At 37.9% G+C, this 16672-nt stretch overlaps 1 protein-coding gene across 4 annotated transcripts in view; it reads right to left on the bottom strand.

Moving 5' to 3' along the window:
- The window catches only part of WDR11 (WD repeat domain 11), a 35607-nt gene continuing 18935 nt past the window's right edge, over positions 1–16672 (bottom strand). For all 4 annotated transcript variants that reach the window (XM_068198226.1, XM_068198227.1, XM_068198228.1 and 1 more), the window contains exons 13-29: positions 16328–16403; positions 14770–14878; positions 14349–14473; positions 13783–13930; positions 13355–13461; positions 12774–12888; positions 11397–11568; positions 9519–9627; positions 8725–8787; positions 7647–7712; positions 6775–6943; positions 6442–6537; positions 5929–6094; positions 4982–5079; positions 3493–3638; positions 2648–2727; positions 1–2114 (exon numbers count right to left, since the gene is read on the bottom strand). In XM_068198226.1, the coding sequence (XP_068054327.1) occupies positions 1957–2114; positions 2648–2727; positions 3493–3638; positions 4982–5079; positions 5929–6094; positions 6442–6537; positions 6775–6943; positions 7647–7712; positions 8725–8787; positions 9519–9627; positions 11397–11568; positions 12774–12888; positions 13355–13461; positions 13783–13930; positions 14349–14473; positions 14770–14878; positions 16328–16403 (2003 nt within the window). In that variant the 3' untranslated portion in view covers positions 1–1956. The remainder of the gene's footprint in view (positions 2115–2647; positions 2728–3492; positions 3639–4981; positions 5080–5928; positions 6095–6441; positions 6538–6774; positions 6944–7646; positions 7713–8724; positions 8788–9518; positions 9628–11396; positions 11569–12773; positions 12889–13354; positions 13462–13782; positions 13931–14348; positions 14474–14769; positions 14879–16327; positions 16404–16672) is intronic.

Raw genomic sequence — 16672 nt, 5'->3', positions numbered from 1 at the left:
TAAAAATATTTTTATTGTTGTAATGAGACTGCAATATTATCTAAATAAACTTTTCCATCACTATTACACTATTTTCCTCATGAAGGTTCCAGCTGGGAATGCCACAAAGTATCCTGCAACCTGCACACTTACAAGTTTATAGAAACATTCAGTATTAAAAGGCCTTTACACATATGTTGTTGGCTTTATTTTTTTAAACCATCAGAGTTATAAATCCAAGTGTATACTGAAGTAGATTTATCTCAGAGACCCACTGACCAACAGCTTCAAGGGCTGTCAAAGAACAAGTCTGGGTGTGCTCACAACTCTGTGGAGCCTTGTCCACAAGGGCTGCTACAAAAGCAAGACATTGAGCAGAGCTGTAGCAGTCAGTGTGAGCCAGAATTTAGGCCACTGCTAATTACAGTTAATTTTGATGAATTCTGTTGCTCACGTAATACTTAAGGCAAATTTCCTTGTATACTCATTTTCCCAAGCTAAAGCAACAACATAAGCACAGTTCACAATACACTGAATAAAAGCATTTTAAAGTTATTTATGTAAGATGTGGCAAGAACAAATACAACACATTGCAGATATAACTCCTACTTTTCTGCTCAGAATGACAAAACTCCCTTTTTCAGTTTGTATTCAAAAAGACTTGAATAGTCTATACTTTCCAATTTTATCAGAAATGTTATTTAAGACTTGTACCAAAGGTTTTCTGGAGCTGGAGATGTCCCAGAGCTGTTGGGAGTTCTGAACACATATCCAAAAACCCTTGAACAAAAGGAGAATCCAATGCACTGTTACTGTAAGCAGACAACACAAAAATTACATTCAAATGAGAGACGTTTTATAGGATTCTTTTCATGACAACAAACTCAACTTCAGTAACTCCAACAAGCTGGGAAGAAGAAGAATTTAGGTTTTTAGCCTAAATGCCACAGCCTTGAAATTGCAAGGGCAGTGTACCATCAGCACCCACTCCTCAGCTGTAAAATTTCTCATCAGTAACACACAGAAAAGAGACATCTGACATTAGAAACAATAACACAAACAAGTTCTGAAATACTGGCAAAAAATCAGAAAAGAGGTTTTTGGTGGCATCCTTGTGTATGTGGACCATCAGATATGCTAGCAGAAGTATCTCTTGAAAAAGCCATTGTTTTGGCTTTGCACAATGCTTTTTTCACCTTTTGTTAATCAGACATTCAATAACACAGCAGAGACTGGGGACAGCACCAGCAGTGTCTTGACCTGCAGTGCTCTGGAGGTAAAACCTTCCCCCACCCTTTGACAGGCAGAATTCAGTCCCCAGGGTGTGCAGGAGTGCACACTTGAAAATAAAATGGAATATAACAATCCCTTAACTGGAAAAAGTGACGTTTCACGGACTTCTGGAATGTTAGGAGAGCAACATTTGGAAGTGAACCTGTTAAAAACTCCATCCCAGGAAGTTATGGAAATGACAATACAGTGAATTGTAAAATAACAGTAATTTTAAAGAAGAAATTGGACTGAAAAAACCATGATGTTCCAGGAAAGAACTGTGTGCTTTGTGATCTCTATTTATTTTAAAATATATTTATATTTTTACATTACAGACTAAATCATTTTTACATATAAATACAACAGTATTGAAGTTCTATTAAGATTTGATTTTTAGAAGTAAATGGACCAGACTTTAACACAGGTATGGAAACCTTTCAGCACATCTTTAAATTTGATTCCTGCTACAATTGAAAAAGTGGAAATATTACTGTATAATTTTTATCATAAGCTCCTTTCCTCTCCTGTGAAAGTGCAGACAAATTTAGCAAAAAGCAACACCACAGTTCTTAATCCTGACTTCCAACACACTTAACAGTATTTGCTCAAATCCCACAGATCAGCTATTACAGTGATTCAAGAGAAAAGTGTATTTTCACCCAGTGGCATCCCAGTCTGCCAGACAACCTCACAAACACAGAATTCTCACTCCTGTGTCACCTCCTCCTTCGGCTGCCTGAGTTCACTCAGAAGCTCCTTCCCACTTTCTCCTGCTTTGATGGCAAAGAGAGCAGCTCCCCCCTTAAAGCCCAGGAGCTTCAAGCTTCTGGCATAGTCTGCATACACAGCATGGATCAATTTATGTAAATGAAGCATTAAGGAAAACACAAACTAATAGCAAAACAAAAAAAGCTCTGAATCCTTTTTCCCCCTTCTTACTCCTTGGCTCTCCCAAGGTGAAAATGCTGAACATTGTTACCAATTGTGCTAATCCATTATTTTTCAGCACAAGTAAGAAAAAAAAGTTGTTTTAAATCCTCCTTTTGAACCCATATTAGTATTTATAAAGCAACATGCAGAATGCTTAAACTAAACCAGACACATTTCAGATATGCTTAAGTACCTACCTACCTATGATACAATGGCATAAATTGCAACAGAAATCTTAATGTCACAAAGATTTTTTCATTAATTAGACCTGAGGTTATCTACCTCACTTATTAGTGGCATTTTTTATTTATAGGCTGATGACTCCATAGAACAGGGTCAGGTATTAATCACATATGCATTAGTTATAGTATATAATACAAAAGTTTGTGCAACTGCTCAGCTTTCCAGAACACCAGGTCAGATGTGAAATTTAGTGAGCAAAGGCAGGATTTCAGAAAAAGGATATTTGTATCATCATTAACTTCAAATGCCCCGTACTTCAGACAAGCTTCTACAAATAAAGCTGCTCTATCAAAGTACCTCATACTGTTAAATTAAAAAAAAAAAAGAGAATAATTTGTTATTATACAAACCAGAAAAGTATTCCAGGACATCACACCAAAACACTTGCAGAGAGGCTTTCTAAAACTTTTTTTATATCTCCCCTTCCTTCTTGCACTCAGGAATTGACACTTGGTATAAATTTTCTTGAAAGATCAGGGCTGAAGTTACTCAGAAAAAATCACAGATACTATAAATCATTACTGCTTGGTTCATGGGTGCTGGCAATCTTAAAGCTTGTAGTAAAATGAAATGCCAGTCGTAGCCCACAGGTTAAATCTAATTAAAGAAAAATATGCTTGTGGGAAATGGATTTGTAGAGAATTCTCAAGGTTTCACAGAAGGTTCACAAAGTATGTATTTGTATGTAAACTGTGAAATAAGAAATACTGACTTAGAAATGCTATGGAATAGGATAGACACTGTGGACAGACAAATGGAACTAGAAACAAGTTTTAAAGGATGGTTTTGTAAATAAGATTAGATACTTTAGAGAAATATAACAAGAAATACTTATAATGTATTGTAATTAGGAAATAGTTGGCTTCTGATTGTGATAGCATGAATTATAACATCTGTATTGTCTCACCCTTCTCATGAGACTTAATAAAAGTTTTTAAAATGCCTCTCAGTTGCCTCATCTCTGGGTCAGAAAAGGGCTTAGTCCAACACATGCAAAAATAGAAACAGATGTCAGAAATAAGTGTGGACAAGAGAAGACACAGCTTGTGTGTGCTGTTTCACCTTTACCTGTGTAACATCTCTGCAACTTTTGTGAAGCAGCCAAGAGACAAGAGGACAAGAATGGCCTTGGATTTCTGGTTGACCTGTGGGGAGCAGAGGTGGTCGACCCAACGCCGCAGCACGTCCGCGCACTCCTCCGAGCTCAGCCGCACCTGCGGGACACAGCAGAGCCTGAGCGGGCTCCAGCTGCCACACACACCCCTCAGCAGTGCTGGGATCCCGGCGTGGGAAGAATGGTGTCTGAACTCCAATGACTTCAGAAGGCTGATTAATTACTTTATTAAACTATATTATACTCTAACTGTATTACACTAACAAGAACTATCACTAACTAACTAACTAGAACTCGTGATTCTCTCCTGAGAGTCCCAACACACACGTGGATCCAACTGGTCCATGAATCCAAAACACCATCACCAGAATCCAATCAAGCAATCACCTTGGGTAAACAATCTCCAGATCACATTCCACAGGGCCACAAACAGGGGAGCAGCAAATGAGATAAGAATTGTTTGATTCTCTTTTCTCTGCTTCTCTCACAGCTTATCTCAGGAGAAATCCTTTGAAAGCTATGTCTCTCTCTGTTCAGAGGGCATGTGAATACCACAACCCCACACTCTGCTCCTGCTGCACTCTCCTCAGGGCAGCACCCTGGGCAGAAGCATCTGAAACCATCAGTTTTTAATAGAAAGTATGCATGTTGCTTGAGTTAATACGGCATTAAGGAAAATCAGAGATATCTGGGTATAAAAGTACTTCATTTGGGTCACTCCATTTTTACCTGTGATTAACATCATTTTTACCCCAAGCTGTTCTAAAGCTTTTCTAAATCGAGAAGTTACTTTTCAACCTTTATTGAAGACAAAAAAAAAATCTTAGAAAAGCAGCATTCCCCACTTAGAAAACCTAAGTACAACTTTTCCATTCGTTTTTCAGGAAACAAAACAGAAACTTTACTTAAGAGATGCTGAAAAATCCTTACTAACACCTGCCCATTTATGATGTGGAGAATTAAGGCTGTGTCTGGGTAGTTTTGCTGTAGTTATGGCTGCACACCAAAACAGAAGGTGATGCCAATTTATGTGGGTGGTGGTAATTTTGAAATCAGCTCACACACTACATAGAGCTCAGCAAGAAGTCACCGCCCAGTTACTTATCCACACCCAGGAGTGGGTTTTTACAGTTTATTACCAACTTTATACTGCTGCAGCTATATGGACCTTCCCAAACTGCTGAAAAATTAAGAAATGGAGTATTCCAAGCCTTTTAGTCCCCATCCATTCCTGTAATGTGGACAACAAGGGCAAACCTGTGTGGTCAGAAGGCTGAAGAATCTGCCAGCGCTGATTGAATGGACTGGCTTCTCGTAGCTGAATAGTATTTCTAACCGATGTTTCAGTGATTTAGGGAACTTCAGCACCCTCCTCAGCCTTCCTAAGCACAGGTGCTAAGCAGGTGGTTGGTGTCCTCAGCCCAGAAGTGAGGAATTGCTCACCTTGGCCAGCCACGCTGCACGGTTCCACTCGCCGTAGGTCTGCAGGTAGCGACAGGCGTCTGCGGCTTTGTCAATCAGACACAGCAGCTGCACCCCCTCTGCAACAGAAACATGCACTCCACTCAGGAAATCCAGGGAACAAGAGCTGCTCAGTGTGGGAAAGGATCCCCACATCCTCAGCATATGAAGATGTTGAGACTGCTCTCCATATAACCTGGGTGCCAGTTATTGCATCTTCGTTCTGGGCTATAGAGGCCACACAAAGCTCTCCTTTATCTTTGTTCTGAACACAAATTTAGGGGTTCACAGGACTTCTAACCACAAAGACATAATGATCTTTGTAAATTAAATAAATAGATTTCATGGGTACTTCTTTATTTTAATTTAATGTTGTCCACAGTGCAATTATTAACAAAGTCTACAGAGTGGAAAGTGTTTTTTTCCAGGCAAGTACAGACTTTTAACTTTCTCAGCACGTTTAAGTATTTCAGTAATATGGTTGTAATTGCAATATTTCAGTTGTGTTTCAGCTCTTGCATTAAGCAAAATTAACCTGTACTTGTAAGAAAACACATATTATGAAAACAAGTTCTGAACTGAAAAAGAGACTAAATAAGTATTTCATGTTTTGTAACAGGGACACCAAATTTTAGTTAATTCTTTAATTAGAAAAGTGGAAAATACATATTATGTGCCCAGCTTCTCTCTGTGCAAACAACTGCTAAAGATTTAATCCAGACACAAGTTTTCCAGTGAAAATAAATCAAGACAAGCTGGATTTTGTAAGTCAGCTACTAATAATTTTTGTGTTAACTACTCCGTGTAATCTACTGCAGCACACGCAACACATAAGATCCATCACAGCAGGATTCACTCCTATTTCCATTGGCATCCTTAAAAATTATAAGAATTATCAGTTTACAACCAAAGAGAAAGAGATACTTTACCTGCAAGCTTTCCATTGGCTATCATATTGGTTGCTACCAGTTTGATGGTGCTTTGAGATGGCCCTGATGAGGTGACAGTTGTGACCAGGCAAGCTTTGAGTGAATCACAGTAGTAATGTGCATTCTCTGAACTGGTTTCCAGCAGTAGTTGCACTGCTCTGTCAGTCTGGCAAGAGAAAAAAGTACAACTTTGACCACAACATATTAATTTTGTTCAAAAGCTTTTCTATTTTTACCCTTTTTAAGACATGGAACAAATAACAATGGAAGTTATTCTAAAACAGGCTACAAAAATATCTCCCTGTCTAATAATGACTAAGATTCTATTTTAATAGGACATTTGCAATAAGGACAGCATTGAAAACTCATTAATTTAACATAAGAATGCAAAAACTCTGCACTGGGTTCATACAAGTAGGAAATAACAAAGTTAGAAAAAGCTTTCCTTGAATAGGCTAAGTACACAAAAGTGACAGGGAAGAAGAATAAAAAATTCAAATATTACCCACAAACCTGGCCCAAAAGAAGAAGTTGATCAGCACATTTCCTGGTATGATCATATGTTGATCTCTTCACTTCCTGGAGATTTACCCTTTCCAGCTGGAATTTCTGGACAAAGAAGGAAAAATATTTTAAATGTAAGCCTACCATAAGAAATAAAACCAGGCTTTTAAAAGATATTTCCATATCTTGCCAGTTTTTGGACCAGCCTCTATTTTTAAGTACCAGGAATGTTTTAATCCAGACTGGTATGTTACTAATAAAAGTGAAATATATACAGGAAAGTGAGTGTTTATTGTACTGATGACATTCCTATTAAATTTGGTTTTGAACTCTTTGACATACCTGGAAGTAAGAATTTTCACACAGCACATCATAGCATATATCCAGAGGATTAACCAGCTGCTCCTGAAGGACAGCTGTGTCTGGTTTTGCAGGCTTTTCCTGGCATAAGCTGTGCAAATAGTGGGCAGCAATAGTCCAGAAATGCAGTTCAGATTCGTCCCCATACAGTCTGAGGAGATAGAAAGCAGGATGTGTAACAGGCTTGTAATTTTTCAAACACCACATAAAAATATGATATATTTCATTTTCTCAAAGACCATGCATTGCTGTGGACAACACAAGTACTTTGCATTATCAACGGGACAAACTACGAGAGAGGATTATGGAATGACATTCAGCAAGGTAAGTTACAACAGCAATTAAACCCCAGGAATGTTCAGAAAATGTGGAAATTGATATTTATTATTATTTTGCACTTAGTCACTGATATCCTCTTTCAACCACAAAGTTTGAAAACCATCTCTGAATATACACAGACTAAAATTAGCTCAGTTTAGGCAGAGGAACCACACACTTGAAATAAATACACTTGAAATAAACCCAGGCCCTCCCCTGTTTGTACAGTTCTAAATGACATTTTGGGGCATGAACAATTAAATGTAATGTGGCTGCCAGAACTGCAGTTATAAAAGTGCCTCCAAGACTGAGGGAAGTTCCTTGCATCCAACAAGCAAATAAAACTGTTTCAGTGAGGTAACATTTCCATTTTGGTCCTAAAACCACTCTACTAAATGAGTAACAAAGCAGTCTGGGGACTGTGCTAAGTTAAAGGACAACTGGGTGAGTTCCTAAACTTCAGCTCATTCCTGTGCATTAACAGCACCAAGATTTTCCTAGGAAACATTTCCTTTATTTATCTGAATCTCTACTACCTGGCAACCAGGAGACATCTCTGCAGGAGAGTAAAACCTGGATCAAGCAGAAGTTTCTTTATGTCACTGCAAAAGAGAAAGTGTTAAAGAATCTGTAAAATGCTGGGCAGGATTGTTTGGTTGCTTTTGAACACAAAGAGGATACATCACATACAAACTGAAAAGATCAACCCCCAAAATACACAATTTCTTTTCTGAAGTGAAAAAATGCATCTGTGAAAACAATTACAACAGGAATTATATATCATTTGAAATATAACTGATGTCCAGGGGCAAATGCAGGCAGTCCATCAGGAACTCTTTATCCTTGCAATATAGAGAATCACCACCAGGGTGTATGCAAAGCTGCCAATTAGTCTGCAGTAATTCTACTAATTACATTATTAATTCAGCTACAAATAATCTTGCAGCTCAATCTTTGCAGATTACAAATAATCTTATGCAGTCTAACAGCAGAAGGGATGCACATGCATGAATTTAGGCTTTCCACAGGTGTTTCAAACTGGATAAAAATAGGCTGTTACCTTTTCCATCCTACTAAATGAAAGGACAAAAGGAAAATGGACAAAATTGGCTATTTACTAGCTTCAACCATAATTTTGAAGGTTTAAATTGAATGCCAAAATCTGTTTTCTCTGTAAATTGAGCAACGTGTGTCAACATTACTCTGGAATTTTATCTTCAACAAAGGATTTTTGGAATTATCTTTTTTTCCCCTCAGAGCTCAAATATCCTAACAAACCTTGGAGTATTTAAGTAGCAGTGTCCAATGCAGTCTGGATCAGCATAAACAACCCCTGAATCCCTGAGAAGTACTGCTTAAAACATTCCAAATGCTCACAGGTCAGTTGCAAATCATGTACTGACCCTATCAGCACCTTTAAAGCACCAAGTTTAAAATGACATAAAAATGACATTAAAAAGATGACTTTTTTTAAAAAAATAAAAACTGTCATTACTAAGGCACATCTTTAGAGAAAAGAATTCTTTCTTCATTAACTGAATTGCCACAAACTTCAGATATTTTGCCTTCTCAGAATTCCACAGTTTACACAAATAATAACAGAAAAAGTCTTACTTGGACAATGAATTCAACTGCTCTTGAAGAAGGTTTTTAATATTTTCATTCTCTGGATAATCACTGGATTAAAAAAAAATATATAGAGGTTTTCTGTGTTACAAAAAAGACAGTATTATCTGAAATGGAAGAGCACTACTTGTAGGAGAAAAACGCAGGCACATACATGGAAACAATCTTTCACATTCTTTGGGTAAGTCATTCATGCAGGATTCTTTATCCAGTTACCAGTTCCAAAGCAGCAGTGAAAGATTTGGTTTGCTCCCACTGAACCTCAGAGTAAATGCCAATCTTTCTTTTCCCATTTCTTTTCATTAACCATAAAATTAATAAAAATGGCAATGCCTGGAGCATTTTTAAGTGACCATGAGCACAGTCCAGGACACAAATGTGCTCCTCTGATGATGTGAATGTGGCCCTCCAAGAGTGCAGACAGGTCTAGCACAATATCACTTTCATTTACACTTTAGGAACAACTCTGATGGCTGCATTAACTTCTAGAACAAAGAGAACAGTTTTTCTCAGAAGTAGTAAAATGCCATAAAAATATTGCCAGTACTGAAAGCAGACTGCAGTTTTTAACAGCCAAGTGCTACTAAAGGCCAGAAGAAATACCTGACCTTAGAGCCTTACCTATGTATTACTTTTAGTAAAAAAAAGTGAACTAATTATAATTTTGACTATCCCCAAGAGTGAGGAAACTTATACATCCAAAAGTTATTTGCACAGAAGGACTAATAAAATATGTAGGTTTTAAAAAATAATGTTATATATAAAACCGTATTTCTTCTTACATGTCCATAATATCTAGAGAATATTTCTCATCCCAAGGTTGATGCAGCAGGAATGCTTTTAAAGCTAATGAAGCCCTTGGAACAAGGAGGTAGGGACACCAGACAGGTTCTGAAACAAAAGGAAAAGATTCATTATCCAGAGAGTCATGTGCAATAATGTTTTCTTCATTGATCAGAAAATGTACCTCCAGAAAATATACCACAGAAAATGTGTCACAGAAAATATTCCACCAGAAAATGTATCACAAAATGCACCACAGAAATTGGGCACCAGAAAATGGGCACCAGAAAATGCACCACAGAAAATGGGCACCAGAAAATGTACCACAGAAAATGCCCTACAGAAAATGCACATCCAAAAATGTACCTCCAAAAAATGTACACCAGAAAATGCACCACAGAAAATGGGCACCAGAAAATGTATCACAGAAAATGTGCACCAGAAAATGTCCCAGCTTCTTTGCAAGCACCAGGAAAATCATACATAAAAGTCTTTTCACACACCAAGCACAGGCTGCTAGACATAAAAGCTTATCACTACACTCAAGCAAAAACATTTCCTAGAAGGTACAGGGTTGCCAACCATGCTCAACTGAGAATTTCAGGATATTCCATAGTGGGTTTAGCCACAGACTCCTGGAATTCTCTGTACTGGCTTTGGCAGAGCTGTGTACAACGTACATGGTGCAAAGTCAGTAAAGCTATACCATATATATCATAAAGCATCTTTACTTTTGCTTTGTCCCCCTAATTCTTACAGTACAGTACAAGGATTAAACCCCGTCATCTGGAAAGCATGATGGGAAGTTTAGTAAGATACAAATTATACATCAGGGCTGTCACACAAGTGTAGAAGTCAGTAAAGCTGTATCCAGTACAAGGTGTGGGTGACAGGCAGCAAATGCTGCCCAGCGACTGAGGAGTAGAACAAGTACCAAAACCAGCTCCACTATTAAACATTCACAATTCCCTGTACTTCGTGTGCACTGAGTGATGCAGGACTCTTGCAAATGTGATTTGGTAATTAAAATATTACCACAGAAGGACAGCTCAATCACAGCAGCCTGACAGCTTTCAGTGTGCTTGGCTTTACAACATTCATCTTTATGAGTTAATATTGCAGAACACTCCTTCGATAGCAAAAATGGCTGTGATAAATTACATGTTTGCTCAAACAAAGCCACACCACAGCTCCCCACATCACAGTTTATTGCATATGTCTTAGAATCTACTGGGTTTTAAGGAAATGACTTAAGGAAATTGTATGAGTAAAGGTAGGATTGGATCAAAAGGCAACAGGATGAAGAGTTACTTAGAACACTAGTAATAATAAATACAAAAAAAATGTAGCTTAGTTAACTAGTTAAATATTTAAACTCCCTTCTTAGACATATGGCTAAAAAGGTAAACAGCACTAATATTGCTATTTTAAAGGTCAGTCTGAAAAGCAATGAATCAGTCTACAGACACCTGAAAAAAACCCAGAAAATACATTTTTACCCATCAACAAATGTTTCTAAATCATGTAATGAGTATCAGTGATACAGGTACTGATACCTAATTGATATGTCAATGCTTTTAAAGTCAATTTGCTATATATCTGTACAAAAAGTTCTAATTTTCTTCATTTGTATTTAAATTAAAATATTAAAAAGTATGTGCTATTTAGGAGATTAAACTTGTACTAAAAAACCCATGCATATGGCCTAAGCATAAAAAAATTACCTGTATCTATGAAAAGCAGTAGAAGGGCAAAGTAGAAAGTAGAAAATCTCCACATGTGACAACTCCCAGTTCTAACAGAAGTGCTGAGCTCCACTTCCCAAAGAGGAGTGCAGAAGTATCAAGCAGCGGGCAGCAAAGAAGACATGAGCATACCTACTAAATCCTGCTCATCCATCCTGAAACACGAGGGCTTCATGGACAAGTCCATCACTCGGATGCATCCATCATCTGATGCCAGCACCACTTTGTCTGACGTGCACCAGTCCATGTCCAAGATCCGGAAATTCACGTTCCTCCCGCTCCTTAAACTGCTCACCATTTGTACCTGCAAAAGTTCAGTTACTTTTTATTTTTAGCAGCCTCTCCATCACCCAGTGTGAGGCTGTGTCACACACCCAGGAGGCACAGCACAGAATTCACCATGAAAGGTGAAGTTAGCCATGAATCATTTCAGTAATGGCTTTTTCTGGAGAGTAAGGAATTTAGAAACCTTGGAGTAGGTCACATGGTTGCCCTGGAACAATACTATTTCCCAATTTAGGGCTAAGAAAAAATCCTTTTGAGCATAGTGTACAGCTGCCTTTTTGTTATCTTTTCTAACAGGACAGGATTAGATGTATAATAGAACTGAGACTATAAAATATTACTAGAGATATTCTGAAAGACTTTTGACTGAAAATGTCAATTTAATTTTAAATGCTTTCATGTAGGAAACTCCTTTATCTTAGAAAAAATGAGGGAACAGATTGGGAGGAGTATTTTGTGGCATCAAAACTATTCAAATGTGCTTCAAGGAGAGACTCATTGGGTAATATCCTACTGTACTTATGTAATTCACAGTAGTTGTTCATATCTGCTGTCCATTCTTATCATCAGTGGAGTTTCATATTGCACTAATTAAATGTCTGAGTTTGGAACTGGTGCTCATTACAAAGTGAACAGGGAAAAAATTAAAATTCCTCTTTCATACCCTGATACCTTATTCCAGGGGCTAAGTTAAAACAGTACAATTGTATTTCCTGACCCATGGTACCATAATTCCCTGAGACACCTAAAAGCAAACCCCAGAAGGTTTGTGAACATAACTAGAGAGTTTCTGAGTAAGAAGAGAAGCTAGAGAGTGTTAATGAACAGATGTCTGCTTTTCTGGTATTCCCTAACAAATTACATCTATTGAGCATACACAGAAGAAACCTGCAGTGAAAGCAATCTCCTGTCCACAGATTGAAGTCTCAGACTGGGGAACTCCCCCTTAAATTTTCAAGGTCTGCCTCAAAAACATTGGAAGAGGATGACTAAGAGAATCTCAGACACTGTCAGCTTTAAGAGTGGAAGACTCTTCTCATTGATGGCAGCTCAAAGATGCCTTATAGGGAGTAAAAGTCTTCTGAGAAAAGCCACGTGACTTTATCACACAACTGCCAGCAAGAAATCCTGACTCAGTAAATCTGAATCCCTCACTCATCCTGATTTGCAGAGGTGAGGTGTGGGCTTTGAAGAGAAGTGCCTAACAAACCCACAGCCACTTACCTCTTTTGAATCCCAAATTTCTACCCCATCGTTGTACATTGCAAGAAGTTTTTGATTTCCTTTCCCTGGGGCAAACCGTATTTTTTTCACCCAGCTCCGGTGAGTAGGAATCCCCCTAAGGAAAGACAAGATTAGGATCCACATTCTATACCCAATATTGTAGGAAACTGAATCCTTTCCAGGAACTCTGCAGACCCTGGTACTGTACAGACTGAGAAGGAGAACAATCTCTCTATAGATGCACACACAAATAGATGTCCAGACTGTGAATTTATCAAACAAACATGATGAAATGCTTGGAATAAACTCTACAATACATAATGTTTAACCAGAAGCCATTGCAGGTTTAATGTAAAAAAAGATACCTAGCTGGTTTTAAAACCTTGATGAAATGTTAATTCTTCTGAAAATACAAGAGATTAAATGTAGGGAACTGTGACACAACAGACGTTTTCTGAATTTTTATTCCAAAATAATTGCATTTTTCCCCACAGAAAAGAACAAAAATGAGGAAGGATGAAAACATTCCACATTCTAATACTCATCATCTCATGTTTGACAGACTTAATTTGCATTCATACCTGGATACTCTAGCCTTCAAATCCCAGAAGTTTAAGTTTCCATCAACATCTCCAAGAACCAGGATATCCCCTTTCCAGGCAATACACGTAATGCTACCCATACTTCCCTAAAAATATTTAAGAAACAGAAAAATATCTTGTGATTAATAGATTCAAACATATTAATAAATATTTCAACATTGGTATTCATTTGAAAAAAAATATTATATAACATGATATGCCAAACTCAGTTAAAACAGGAAAAATTATATATAAAACTGTGTAAACAGAATTGCCATCAGTTTTTAAGTTGGAATTCATATTTCAGATTTCAAAGTACTACATTACTGACCACTTGCTGCTACAAGGCTTATCCCTTATTTTTTTTCTGGCAATCAAAGCTAAGCAAAAAATTAAAGCATCAATGATATAGAAAAATCGGAACTCACATCTGGAGGAATTCTTGCACTGTCTTTTACTGAGTTTCCCTCTACTGTGAGATGATAAACCTGCCCATCAGCACCTGTAAACACAAAGTGCTCCCTGGCAGAGATGTTCTGGCTCAGCTCTGATTTACTTTCAGCCTCCTGCAACAAGCTTTAAAAAGAACATAATGAGACACAATTATTTCTTTCTTGAAATCAGAATTGCCAGACAAATTCTACCTCATGCACAGAAACAGCACCAAAAAAAGAGCATATATGCTTCTAAACACTTTGTGCAACAGTTAACTATTTATTACTTCCACTCTTGTGGAAAGGGCAAGTAACTTGTCCAAAGGCAAGTAAGAGTTTTACTTGAAGAACCAGGTAACCAATGGACTGCCACAGACACACCTGAGAGTAACAGGTACATCAAAGTCCCCCATATAAAAACTAAAGGGAGGCCCATAAAGTTGTTCTGCTTGCTATGTACTCAAGAATCAGTTCCAAAATATTCTTTTCATTAGAAGAATGGCACATGGTGGGAAAGCAACAATTGCTGTAGCCCAGGACTCTATCAGGAAGGGGGATACCTGATCACAGAGGATTCCACACTGCTGACTTCAGTGTCTGATGCCACTGTCTGCCGGGCCATGGCCTCCCTGGCTGCCAACTGCTTCTTCCTCAGGCTCTTTAAGTTATGGGAAGGTGACCACTCCTATGGAAAATGGCCCAGGAAAAATGGGAAAGACAAAGGTTTATTCCCTGAATTTACTGGGGCTTTATAATCATTTCCAAGGAGATCTGTAGTACCTTCCTCCATCACCCAAGGGACCGAGCAGACTTCTTCATCAGAAACTCCTTTTTTCCTGCCTCCATTTGGTGACAGATGAAATGTTAAAGCACTTCTCTATATGCTACAGCTACAGTAACACTTGCTGCAAAATTGTTCAAAGATTTTATACTATTCCAATGTATTATATTTATTAAAAACTAACAGAATTTATTCCTTACCAGAGCAGTGGCTGTAGGGAAGTTTTTAGACATTTCTCTGAGCAGAGTGCAAGTTCTGACATCCCAGATCTCCAGTGGTTTGTCTTTAAATACCACAGCTAGGTACTGCCTGAAAAAAAATGAGAATTTACTCCAGCAAGAGTCATTTGAGCATTTTACTTCATGCTGTTCACACCAGCACTCTAGAGACCCTCAAAAACTAGTTAGCAGAGCAAATCAAATCCCCCTCTGAAGCTTGGGATTCCCTTGAGTTACTGAGGAGCAAAAGCATGTCTGAAAAAGAGTTCTCTTCAAAGCTAACAGAATTATAAATTTCTGCCAGTGGTTCTGCACAATTACTGTGGAGGAGACAAGGGGAATAATTCAGGGAGACCAGCAGCACCTCTGATCTCACCATGTTCAGCCTGAGTTGATGGCACAAAATACCACAAAAACACACAAGACTGCAGGCTGGACAGAGTTTTTTCCTCCTGCACAGGCATGCCACTTCCTAATCCCGGGATAAATGAGCATAAAATCATCTCATAGTAAACCACTTGTCAGTCATGTCTTCAGACTGCTCATCAGTGGAGCTGGGTGAGTGTAAACACCTTTAATCCACCACTTTTCACATTTAACTTGAAAATACAGAGGCTGCAGCAATTTGTCCTCTCAGGCACTGCATTCATCTCTCTGCAAGTGAGCCTCCTTTCTTGTCTCACTCAACACTCTCCAGCCTCTTCATCCAAGCCCACGGCTGTTCTTAATTTTTAATGCATTATTAAGAACATTATATGGCTGAACTCTTTCAGATTCTCTCGAACGCCACCATAGAAAAATACTCCTGGTGCAAGCTAGAGACATTTTTTCCTCCACTGTAAAGAAAAAACTTTTAAGATTTAGAGACAATGCCCTAATAAAATAAATACTACTTTAACTTCATTTATACAAGAAAGTGAAGTAATTTTCCAGAGTACTAAAATTATTATTTTTAATACAATGAAAATCAGGGCCTCCTGTCACAGGCCTGAGCTCAAAATAATGAGGACTTGAAAAGAAACAATTTGGTCATTTATCAGCTGACTTTTCAAACAACTATATCTCACATCTGGTTTTCCAGCAGACAATTATGGCAAAGGTGTGAAATACTTTCAAAAGCTAAATAAATATGAATAATCATCCAATCTTTAATGCCAAACTTCCTACTTCTAAGTAAGGCTTAAGTTATAGAAAAGAGAATTATCTCATAGCAGGATCAAAGTTGAAAAAAACCAGTTCAGCACTTTTATTCTCCTTAATATTATCAAAAAGCCTGTTCAGTGAACACAATTCCTGTAAGAAATAAAATATTAATTACTGATTTTGCAATGTGATTGGATCCTGAATGACAAAGTCAACCACAGAAACATTCACAGCTTTTTCACTTGGAATTAATATTCTGAAGCACTTTCCTCTTGATGCTGTTGAGTATTTTCCTATACACTCTGAAGTGCTTTTTGTCTTGGCAAGTCTATGATGTTCTGAGGATTTTCATGCAGTACAGTGAAATGTATAAACTTCCCAAGGATGATGCACTTACTTCAGATGAGACACCTTTATCATTTCGATGGCTGGCTCGTCGTTGCCTCGCTCCCCACGGAATGCAACACTCCTGCCTGGAGCACAGAACAGGGGGAGAACAGCAACAGTCAATAAACTACACAGAAAGAGAGAAATTTAAATAGAAACTGCTCTGTTTGTAAACAGAACCAGTTTACTAACCAAACCAGAACACCTCCAAATCACCCGTCATCTCTAATGTTGTCAAAGTTTTACAGCGTTTCGTTTTACTGCATTTCAGAGTTCATCACTAAAATCCCAAAGTTTACATTAAATATATTGTAAACTCCACTGCCAAATACTGTCCTGACTCACTTCCAGAGCA

The sequence above is a fragment of the Anomalospiza imberbis genome, chromosome 8 (genome assembly GCF_031753505.1).
Source record: "Anomalospiza imberbis isolate Cuckoo-Finch-1a 21T00152 chromosome 8, ASM3175350v1, whole genome shotgun sequence".
NCBI classification, from domain to species: Eukaryota; Metazoa; Chordata; class Aves; order Passeriformes; family Viduidae; genus Anomalospiza; species Anomalospiza imberbis.
Note: the sequence above shows the minus strand (reverse complement) of the source record. Positions and strands in the feature narration are given on the sequence as shown.